Source organism: Gallus gallus, chromosome 1, assembly GCF_016699485.2.
Source record: "Gallus gallus isolate bGalGal1 chromosome 1, bGalGal1.mat.broiler.GRCg7b, whole genome shotgun sequence".
NCBI lineage: Eukaryota > Metazoa > Chordata > Aves > Galliformes > Phasianidae > Gallus > Gallus gallus.
The window spans coordinates 73529835-73541937 of NC_052532.1; the positions used below are offsets into that span (position 1 = coordinate 73529835).

Below are 12103 nucleotides of genomic sequence, written 5' to 3' on the forward strand. Positions count from 1 at the left end.
TGTTTTTGGTTTTAATTTGCTGTTTTCAACAAATCAGAATGTAGTTTAGAAATGAAGAGGAGAGGTAGAGATCTAAATCTGAGAAAAAAAAATTAATGCGTCATTCCCTTCTCTTCACAGAAATTACAGTGGATTGCTCTTTCTGGATTTAACAGTAGAGACATGGGAAACTTTAAGATGTCACAAGTTTGTCGATAACATTTGAACATATGATTAGCATTTGTGAGCTGTCTTTAGAAACCTTATATTTTTTCCCCCTACACCTTGCCCAGAGATCCTACGTGCTTTCCTTCCCTTGAGGTTTTGGAAAACTTAAAATGTTGCTTTGACAAAAATCGAGGATGTGGACAAGTTTGGTTTTTTTTTTTTTTTTTTTTTTTTCCTGTGTGATGTCACTTTTCCTGCTCTTCATAAGCCCCTGCAAAGAAGGGAACTTATCTGAGGATTCTTGCTCCAGACACAGACAAACAAGGGAAAGTGAGAAGCACAAAGGAGTATCAAGTTTCAGATACCGAACAGCCACTAAGAGCTGAGAACCATGCCACACACCAGTCCCTGCAGCTGCCTGGAGTACATGCTGCTTGTGCTCTGTATCCTGAAGGCTGCAGTCGCCTTCCCCAACTCCTCTCCGCTGCTGAATCCCAGCTGGGGGAATGGAGATCAGCTGATGCACTTGTACACTTCTACAGAGAGGAACAGCTTCCATCTCCAAATCAATGCTGATGGACACATCAATGGTGTTCCTCACCAAACCATTTACAGTAAGTAACTTATTACAGACCCTCTGTCTTCACAGGAGCAGAGGAGGGAGAACAAGACTTTAGCTTTCTCACTAGCTATAGAAAATTCCATCTTCTTGTCAGGCATGCAAACAGAGGAGAAGAGCTATGGAATCAAAAAAATACACAATTCTAACACTAATTTTCTCTAACAAATAATTTGCTTCAAAGAAATATAATAGGTGGGGAATATCTATCTTTGTCTAAGATAACTAAAATTGTGTGGTTCCTGTGGTGCTCTGCAAGCAAAAATTACCTGAATTATCCTTCATTTCATGATTTTACCCACAGTTTCTTTTGGAATTTTTTATTAGTAGTTGGTGATGATACATCCCAAAGTGCTACTTTCCTCTGCAGTGATAGCACTGCACTGAGAAAAGCCACCACAGCAGTTGTGGAAACCTGATTATGGCCATAAAATACTTTGGGGTGGAGATATCCTAGCTACTGAAATTAGGTTATTTTCTTCCAAATGTATCTGTACCACTCTTTATTGAAAATTGGTTTATAAGAGAAACTTTAGTTTTGTGTATTTAATGCAGATGCATGGCAGAAACTCAGTTGTGCATAGAATGTGGGTAACTGAGCATGCAACAGCTAATAAAGTGGGGGGGAAACTGTGTAAGTCCTGACTGTAATAAATGAAGTGCTAAGCCTTTGGAGTTCAACAGAGGTAATTGTTCTGTTTTGTAACTAAAAGGTTCTATCATGGTTTATTTTCATGAAAAATACAGGTATCCTTTGCTGGATACCTACCTGAACATATTAGCTAGTTTAAAAAAAAAAAAAAGAAGAAGAAAAAAAAAAAAGTGTAGTTTGGTTTGGTTTTATTGTAAGTCATTTTTTTTTAGGACACAGAGTTCTTAGATAGGATTCCAAAATTGCTTCTCTTTTAGCAGCACTCAAATTACAAGTAACTATGCATCATAAAGTCATTTGTATTACTACGGCATAACATGTTCTTCATCCACACAATTATATTTAATAAGCACATCTTGTGATACTTGTGCAAAATAATACAAGGAACAAAAGAAAATTTTAGAAGTTTAGTTTATCAAAGAGAAAAAATAATAAAGTTCCCCTATTTCTCTTTTAAGGAATTACTGATGAAACACTTGTAGGAATTTCTGCTCTGTCTTAATGTTATTTTTTCCCGTATATCTATGGGTTTTATAAAATTTGTTTTTAGGCATGCTGCGAAATAAGCTGGGAGATGCAAAATAGAAGACAGCCAGTAAAAAATCATGTTTTGCCCATATCTGTCATGAAAAAAATCCACATGCATTTGGAATGATTGAGCAGGAGTGGTTGAAATCAAAGAGTTAATGGGGTCATGAAAGGGAAGGTGACTGAATTTCTGCCAGGTCACCACACTACGACTACCACTGAGATTCCAGGTAAATAGAAAGTCCAAAGTGCTGCACAGGCTGGGAGAAGGCTGGATGTGTGCAGCCCTCCTGGGTAGGGACTAAGGGTTACAGAGGGCACACACTCAGTTTAAGAAGATGGCAAGCCATCTACTGTGGTCAGCAGATCAAGGGAAATTACTTTTCAGCCTTTACTTAGCACCAATGAACCTGGTCTTGGAGTACTATAAAAAACTCTGTTTGAGATAAATGTGGAGAAATTGGAACTGATCTAGCAGAGAGTTTTCAGTATAGTCAGTGGCCTTGAACATAAACAATTTTGGAAAAGGTTGAGGGAGCTAAGTTTATTTAATGTAGTAAAAAGTAGTTTAAAGTGAATAACACAGGGCAGTCACAACAGGCAGTCATAAAGATGAGGCAATCAAACTCCCTCTGGTCATGGCCAGGGACAGAACAGAGGAAAAATTGGCCCAGAGTGGGGTTGGGGGCTTCAATTGGGATGTTGGAAAAAAATTTCTTTGGAATGTTAGTGCAGCACTGGAACAAGGCATCAAGAGATGTAGTGGCATCTCCACTCTAGGAACTTTCCAAGGATCAAACAAAGTCACACTGAACCTGATCTAGTGTGCACAATAGTCCCAAATGACATAGAAGATGGGTTCAAATCCCCCAAAAGACATTTCTAGTCAGCGTGTGGACCGGTAAGGCAAGAGTGTGGTGTCAAATGGGATTCTGGATTTGACATCTTTGCTTTCTCAAACAGGTGCCTTAATGATCAAGTCTGAGGGTGCTGGCTGTGTAATAATCACAGGTGTGAAGAGTGGACTCTACCTATGCATGGACATGAAAGGAGACATTTTTGGATCGGTGAGTTATCTTTACATGTAAAAGACAGACACAGTCTGCTACATACAACCCATTTCCTCAGCCAGGGTAAATCTGTATAAATACAGCAGTAGGATGCAGATTTTGGCAAGCTGAGAACCTGCCACTTAGGTTAAACTTTCTCTCCCCTTTGATTGTACTGAATTGTAGAGCTGATGAAGAGCTCATCTGAGTTCCTACTGGAATATATGAAAGCAGAAAGAGATCCAGGGAGATCTTGTAGTCTTGCTGTAGTATAGATTCACAGTAGCTAAAACAGTGCAGCTCTCTGCTGAAACCAGTGTTGGCTCAAAAACACCTCTGTTGAAAATTCAGACATCCATATTGGATTAACATGAGTTGTCTGAGTTGCAGACCTGGAAGATTGGAAAACACCTTCTGCAAGATCTCATCTGTCTTTTCCTCTTCAACAGGTGCTTGTATTTCACCAAATCCCTTTGTTGACATTTGTCTTTTGTTTTTTTTTTTTTTTCTTCCCTAAGTATTATTTCAGCCAAGAGGACTGTGTGTTCAACCAAAGGACACTGGAAAATGGATATGATGTGTACCAATCTCCCAAGCACAATTTTCTGGTTAGCTTGGGCAGAACTAAGCAAGTTTTCTTCCCTGGTATGAATCCACCACCATACTCCCAGTTTTTGTCCAGGAGAAACGAAATCCCTTTGTTTCGATTCAACACACCTGAACCCCACAGAAACACTAGAAGTGCAGATGTCGATCCACTGGATCCTCACCAAATCCTGGTCCCACAGAGAAAGGTCTCTGCATTAGGGTCTCAGCTGCAGCTGCAAATGGACTTTTCCCATGTGCCCAGAGAACCCATGAGAGTCAATCAGAATGATGTGGTCAATCCAGATGACCCACATGCTATGATGGATGCTAGGAGGTATGCTAGTCCTCGCTTTTACATTACAAGATAATGGCGACCACTTGCAAATTGATGACATGAATGAATATAATAGACAGAAGTGCCTAAAACACTCAATCTGATTTCTAACCCTCAAGGTGGCTGCTAGAAACCTGAAGGATGTTGGAAAAAAAAAAATTATTTCAAATTTTGTCCTTATGCATGACAGTTTACTGAAAAAGAGTGTTGCACTCTGCTTTACTGGAAAGAAGGTCCATTTTTAAAAAGAATAATAGAAACCAAATATTTTATGGTCTGAAATACCTTTAGTATGCATCAGTGGAAAACAGAATTCATTTGAATGTAATGATGAACTAATGTTGTGTTACTGATGTATCTGGGAGAAGGCTTGAGCCCTGGAGGATCTGAAGCTCCAGCAGAGGCAGAGAATCTTCTTATTAGCTCACTTGCAAGCACAGCAAACTGACCAACAGTGTGTTATATCATCATATAAAACTTTCTATATATATTTTTAGGCATTGAGATTGGAGCTTCTGTCTCTTTTTGTGCCCATAGAGCCAAAAAGTGACCACTCTGGTGTCAAAAAAAGCAGTGCACAAGGAAAACTGGAGCAGGTGACAGGGGTCAAATGGCCTTATGTAGACAGTCATTTCTGATACCTATTGAATCCAAGCTGAGGTTTGGAAAAAGAGAAGTTGAGTCTCACCATTCTCTCAAGTCCTCTGTCACATCTCTCTATTCACCTAATTATAGCAACACAATATGTAAATATAATACAGAAACATTCATTAGTTTTACATGTTTCTAACCCAGAAAGAAGTACCAGGATCAGTAGTATGCCAAATAGGTTACTTTATTTTGCACAGTGATGAATTCTCCAAGAGAAAAAAATCCCCCCAAATTATGCCTCATAGGCAAATTATTAATGGTTAATGCAGACTCATATCTAATCAGTAAAAAATTAGGCATGTATTTAGAAAAGGATCATCTAAGTTTGACATCAAAGGTTTTTCTAATTCTAAGGAGATATCAGATGCTTTATGTCTGTAAGAGTGAAATGACTTTAACGTTATCAGATTTCTAAATGTTGACAAAATCTAGGCATCTAGATTGACATGTCATGGTTAAGTTAGTTACCAAAATGTAACGCCACATATATATTTGAAGTTTACCAGTCTCTAGCTAAGATAAGATATTTGCAGAGTTGAGTTTTTCATTGTAATTTAGTTGAAAAATGGTAAAATTCAGTATAGCTTCACTGGTTTTAATTGAGCTACATTGAGGATTCTGAATATTGTATACATATTTAGCACTTCTTCTTTATTTCATCTGCTTGTAGTCATATATTCCTGGAACTTCAAATATGTGTGATTCTGAAAAAGTTCTTGATATACTCTAGCAGAAATCAATAGCATTAGAAATCAACACATGAAGAAAATTCCAGCATGGCAGATATGTGAGAACGTCATTGTATTTTTGGTGTGTGTGCACTTTCTTTCAAGGTGCAGATTCTTCCATTTTATTTACTTAGCATATCTAACAGCCTGACAGCAGTCTGAAAATGATGTTTCATCCGACCTATTTCATAGAAATAGCACATCAGATGTCAGGCTAGATTCTAGTCTTCCTCTTTCTACTATTTAGTGAAGTAATTCACTGAAGCCACTGAAGTTGGAATAGTGTTACAATACCAAAAGTGAGGCCCACTGTGTTGTTTTCATGGAAACTGTTCAAGATTTTCTGCAGGGTCTATCCTGCTGACAGCATTTTAAATAATCTACACATACACATAAATATATACGCATAAAATATGTTTTCATCTACAACCTCCAAGTAGTTATGTTAGAATTAACATACTACCTGATTCTGCTGCTACAAAGGTTTTGCCAGATAGTGCAGTTCTTAATTCATACAGGATTAGGATTGGACCAAGTGTTATGTCTCACGAATTATTTATTATCGTCACGTTTATAATTAGTTTTTAAAGGAAAGAAGTTATTCTAATGGATTGGAGAACTGCAGGTCAGGGGAATAGCTATGTGTTTTCTTGCTTATTCAAAATACCACAAGATTTTTTACCTTGTTGCCTATACAGTGGGAAGACATGATTTTATGTTCTAGTTTAATAATTTTACTTAATTCCTTTACCGTTGTTGGCTTTCTCTCCTTGAGAACTTTCTACTGCAGTTACACAAGCATAAATTTTTCTGTGCTCCACATAGTTCTCCAGGACACAAAGTCAACAGATCTACAGAAGTCTGAATCATGAAAAGTTCTGTCTCAATCCATATCAAACTTTGATGACGAAAATCTGTAAGGTTAAAACTCTATACTATCTCTATATCAGTGCATTAGAAGAAGGCAAGAACTGTTGCTCAGAGATTTAATCCTTATGCGTTGAGTGAATGCACAGTAAATTTTGCATCAAAAACACATTTGTAACTATAAGGAACTTTATCGAAAGTGTCAGAAGAATTATTTTTTCAATGGAGATGCTGGCCATCACCAGCTAGTTAGAAAGCATTACTTTTTAAATATTGCAATATTTATTTATTTATTTGAGTGGGTCTAAAGTCCCACAGAATATTTATAAGTATTTATAACAATGAATTGTGGTGCGTATTATAGTGACTATTAAAATAAAAGTGCCAATAAATATTTCCTTCTCTAGAAATTGTGGATTTTGTGTTCTTCATTTGGGCCCCCTGTTCCAGAAGCCCTTCTCCTCAGGGTTTCTCTGTCCAAAGATCATCCAGCCCATATTTGCACTTGGGATTGCACCTACCCATGTGCACGACTTTGCATATGGCCTTGTTGAACTGCATGTTGTTTTATGGTCCCATCTCAGAAATCTGTCAAGGTTCCTCTGGATGGCATCTCTTCTTTCCAGTATATTAACTACACCACTCACCTTGGCATTGTCAGCAAACTTGTTGAGTGTTGCATTCAATCCCACTGTCCTATTCATCAATGAAGATGGACTTCAAGCCTCCTTCAGTCCTATGCTTGAGGTTTGCATTTGTTTTTATTCCTCTCATACAAATCAGTTAAAAATGTTTTGTTGCAAGCTTAAATAATTGACGGTATTTTCATAGGTCTTCTAACTTTTCTCCAGAGGTACTCACATTGCATTTGGACAGTGCTTTCTTCTCCAGAGCAGCTGCAGATGCAAGGACAAGGAGCAGATGGGCTAAGCAGATGGGGGCTCTTTAAGTGGTGGCCCACCACTTAAAGAGCCCCCAGCTATTATTTCACCTCATTGGGAATTGTTTAATTCTATAAACTGTTCTTTGGTAGCAATCTTTCACAGGGTGAAGACAATACCCTTAGTTTGAATTAATAAGGATTCACTATCTTTTCCTATTTCTCATCCGATTCTGTGCTTCTTAGAAGACTATAGACCCTCAAAGGAAATCCACAGTTAGGGGAGGAAAAAGGGGTTCCTTTGGAAGATACACACTGAAGTTGCAAGAGAATACAAAAATCAAAAATATTTCCACACTCTTATTGCATAAACATGCATGATTTTTCACATCCATAACTGAAGCTTGTTTTTTGTTTTCATTGCTTTTAAATAAAGAAATATGCAAAAGCAGCGTGATTATAGAATGCTACTTACAGGCCTTAGACAATACCAGGAGATGATGATCATGAGGCTACTCAAATACAAGAATCCTAAAAGTCTGTATTTAAAGTTTCTGTCTTCCTAGTAGAGAAAGATGTGACGTGAAAGTTTGTTCACATGGTGTCCCTGACAAGTAACTGAAAGTATAGTCCTGGCACCATTACTGTAGCACCTGTTAGTTTCTGAGCTTTATGTTACTATTCTAGATCCTAAAGCATGATAATACATATTCCATCCAAAACTTTTACACTTCCTTCTTTCTTTTAATTTTGCAAGTCTTCATTAACCTTCCATTTCCATTCTACTTATAACTGTAAAATTCTTCATCTGGCTTGTATCTTACAGAAATCTGAGAATCTGCTTATTAACTTGATTGAGGACCATGCAATTTTGCTGTAGCAAGGGAAAACTCCATATAGCAAAGAGAAGATTGAGTAAGACCCCAAACCTGTTCCAGGAACCTGGGCAAGACCTTGTCCCCAGCAGTTCCTCACTTTACTTGAATAATCTCTGGTGCATAAGCCAGGAGTCTGCTTGTCAAGGCAAAGGCACAATCCTAGACACAGCTTAGATGTTTTTTTTTGAAGTGATTTTAAGGCTCAAGAAGTAGTAAGATTGGCAATGCATCTAAAGTTAACATAAATTCTATGATTTTTGGTGCTTCACTGAGTTGGAAATCCTTTAAAGTGAGCCTGTCCTCCGCCAATCCTATTCTGAGCATATAAATGAGATTCAAGGCTTGTATGATTCACATGCCCAACAGTGAATTTCACTTGTTTGTTAGCTTTCACAGTTAGCAAAATGTGTAGGAAGGCACAATTTAGAAAGAACAGCTTTCCTAAGTTAAGTATTGCCCACTCCTCAAAGGTGACAAAAATTACATGTAGTTTTGCAGGTGCAATCTCATCACCTCTCATAAAACAGCATTAATGACTCCTTACCTTGAGCAGAGACACCTATCAGGATTTGGCTTGTCTTTCCAAATGCAACAACATCAACTACACATCAGAGGTTTATACTACCCCAAATTATTTCTCTCATTTGTTGCTTTCAGCAACTTTCAGCTTGTAGCATCATTACTTTTGAAATGTATGAGCTTGCAGTCTGTAGAAGCTCGTTTCAGGCCATTACTCTAATCTGACTTCTCAAATTCATTATTTCCTCATCTACCTGATATTTTGACATGATATTAGTTGTTGGTGATGCCTCCTGACATTTCCACATTCCTACATTTTTTCTTCAAAGTCATTACAAAAAAAAAAAAAAAAAATTGTCCAAAGAGGGACTCTGATCTCGAACACTACTTCTTACTCCTATCTCGAAAAAGAACTGATACTTTAGAGGATACTACCTGTGGACTCTGCCAAACAGCACTCCTGATGACTTCTAGACATACAGCAGACCTGCTAGCAGACAGCGTTAGTGGAGCCCAAACTAAGGAACAAGTGTGCTATCACACAAGGAACTCTGTACCCATCTTAGCTCTCCGGTCACCTTTTCCAAATCAAGCCTGGCTTCCTAAAACACTGCCTGTGCACGAACATGGACTCCCTACATTTTGAAGCATCACTGTACTGGGAACAGAATACCACTGAACCCTTCAGCATGAGAAAATAGTAGCTTAAGCAGAGTCAGTTTCTTGATTTTGGTGATTGGTGCAGTAATCTTTCCCTATCCTATTTTTCAACTGAGCTATCAAAAAGAAAAACAAACAAACAAACAAAAAAGGCTATCAAAAGATACATTTTAATCAGTTTAACAGATAAACTTAAAATAAGCATTGGTTCTCTCAGACCTGACTACAGGCATTAGATGAACAAGCTGAGACATTTCTGACATTCATTTCAGTGCTTCTCTCCTGCAAAGGTATTAAAAATGAAAGTACCTCTTCCTTATCACTTGAAATTCTTATCATCCCAGTAATGTATTTAATAGCTAACAATCTGCTTTCACAGCGTCTCTTACATCTTGGCAGCTACTACTGAAAATCCACCCCACAGTTATGATCTTGTCTCCTGTTGTGAATTTGAGATTGGCATTTCACAAGGAAAATACATTCATTGTCCGTTACTAAGAAATTCCTCAAATATTTATGTTTGGCTATTACTCTTAATAGAATCATCTACAACTTCAGTTCTCCTTTCCCATGATCTCAATAAACTGTAGAGTGCTAATGTACAAGAAATTCACTTTATTACAAGAGCAAGAAAAAAAGATTTAATCTTAGCATCAATTCCAGGGCTTAAGAAGATGAGAACTATGCACACTTAGATTAGAAAAAAAAAAGTTTACAATTTACTTCAGAGGCTTCCAAAATTACCAGTTTAATTTTTAGTGCATAGAGAAGCTTACATCGAATGTAACAGTGGAAGAAAAAGTGTCACTGTGTTAGGGGTAGGCTACAGGATCATCTAGGCCAGTATCTTGTCTCCAACAATGCTAAGCACTAGTAGGTGGGGAAAAAATACAATAGAGCAACCACAGTACACTCTTGACTGCTTATATTCATATTATATATAGTCACTGGTGAAGTCTAGCGTTTAGGGAGTTCACAAAAACAACAACAAAAAATTAAAGAATTTCTGAACAATAATTTCATTGAAAAAAATCATGAACACAAATTTCCAGGCTGGGTCTATATTCCAAACAGCTACAAATACATTAAAGATGGTAAAACGTGCAGAGAAAGAGTCAAAACTACTAAGTGAGAAATGTTACCCAAGAAATAGCAAAGTATTTAACCAATATGTACCAGTTCCCCTCATTAGTAGAAGTAAAATGCAATTAAGCTTGGAGTAGGCAAGAAAGAAAAAGAAGCACTTCTAGACTAAGGAAAGCAGACATTGCCAGCGTGTTTTGAAATATCCAACAAAATTTCCTGACTTTAGTTGTGAAGTGTATGAAGTCTCCACTCACTATCTAATTAATAAAGAATACACATTTTTAATTTCGTTAATTTGGTCAATTCAGTTGGCTGACAAAATGCAGGACGTGGCAATTATAGAAAGTTCAAGCTATTTAACACCTCTTGGTATGTAATTAGCTTCCTTGAAATAAATTTGAATGATCATGGACAGCGTATCACAAAAAGCTCAAGCATTTTATGCAAAAGCCCACATTTCCATTTTTATTCCTGTGGATTTCCTTTAGTATGTCAAGAACTCAGTAACTGTTTATTTACGAAAAAAATATTTAGATGCTTCTAAACATGAGTAATTCCTTATGCTAATGTTGTCATCTCTGTTATTTTGATGAAATAGACCCTTTTTAATTTCAATTATACATAATCATACATTATGTCAGTAACAGCTGGCTTACTAAGGATATTTCTAGATGGCTTTTTGAAAAAAATTATTAATTTTCTAAACATTTTATTGAGACTATCTGAATTCAGAAATTTTCATTAACAAAGAAATACTCAAGAAAATATTTGTTTTGAACAAAGACTGCTTATATTAAGGCATTTGACTAAAGCTTGTTTTTATGTAACTGGGAAATCTTAACGTTTTCCAGGATCCTACATTGCTGTAAAACCTTTACACATAAAACCTCCCCAGATATCCTTGTACATTCATTAACTACCTCATATTGGGAAGGGATCATAAGGATGAGGCTTTCCTCTGTATCTGTAAATAAATAAAAAGGAAGTAGTTGACCAATCAGTAATAAGGTCTACCAATGCAGAAATCCTTCAATTTCAACTTGCTGATACAATTTTAAGAGAGTCCAGTCATTCATGTTACTTAATACCCTGCAAATTGAAAGACAAATACTTGCTGACATGTTACTAGTATCCATATTTATATATGAGGCAAACTACTTTCCTTTCTATGGACAAGTTTTCAAATACAGAAGCAGATGACTTCCCCATAATTATGCAAACAAGCCCCATTGCAAGTAAAAGCAAAAGGTTGATCTCCGATTCTGGAGAAATCTGCCTTACAATACTACCTCTGATTACTACAAGGCTAAACACATCACATTTACCCTCTACATTTTAGTATTAGTGACAGAAAAACAACAAAGAGAACAGCAGCAGACTCACATTCAGTGTTCTCTTAGGAATCAAGAGAACTTCCCTATAGAATCACTGCCACAGGACTGGAAGAAGCCAAGTACAGTCACTATAGTCAGACTGAACAATTCTGTTGTTTTTTTCGTTGGGCAGCATTTAAGCATATGTACTTATCCATTCAACAAAACAACAGCAATTTCTTTTCCCTTCTCAAAATTCAAGTGTCTGCTTCAAGGCAAAGAAGCCAAATAAGGTAAAGTGCACAGAACAGCATATTAAGACAAAAATAAAACTTCATTTGAATAGCTAATTTCATGTAATTGCTAGCAGTTTATCCTTGATATTTTAACATTAGTGTGTTATTTTTTGTGTGTATAAGAATTAGAATAGCACCGACCTTCATGAGTAAAGAAGTGTAACATTTATAATTATTGAAGATAGCCTGGAGTTTCCCAGAAAAACAACAACAGCAAAACAACAACAACAACAAAAAAAACAGAAGCCATGTTATCTGGGCAAGGCTTCATGGAATATTATTAACAAGAATTATGATCTCAAAGGAAA

The 12103-nt window shown here is 36.8% G+C and overlaps 1 protein-coding gene across 1 annotated transcript; it reads left to right on the forward strand.

The window, feature by feature from the left end:
• The first annotated feature begins 436 nt into the window (after window positions 1-436).
• FGF23 (fibroblast growth factor 23) lies at window positions 437-4064 on the forward strand. The gene is made up of 3 exons (XM_425663.6): window positions 437-761; window positions 2910-3013; window positions 3514-4064. Exons 1-3 carry the CDS (start codon window positions 539-541, stop codon window positions 3949-3951), a joined length of 765 nt encoding a protein of 254 aa, XP_425663.2. The 5' UTR covers window positions 437-538; the 3' UTR covers window positions 3952-4064.
• The last annotated feature ends 8039 nt before the right edge of the window (window positions 4065-12103 follow it).

What these genes read in the sequence shown, in the direction of transcription:
- FGF23 (XM_425663.6), top strand. Translation starts at nt 539, where the DNA reads ATGCCACACACCAGTCCCTGCAGCTGCCTGGAGTACATGCTGCTTGTG. An exon ending in TCCTCACCAAACCATTTACA is followed by an intron (nt 762 to 2,909) that starts GTAAGTAACTTA and finishes TTTCTCAAACAG; the next exon opens with GTGCCTTAATGATCAAGTCT. An exon ending in AAGGAGACATTTTTGGATCG is followed by an intron (nt 3,014 to 3,513) that starts GTGAGTTATCTT and finishes TTCTTCCCTAAG; the next exon opens with TATTATTTCAGCCAAGAGGA.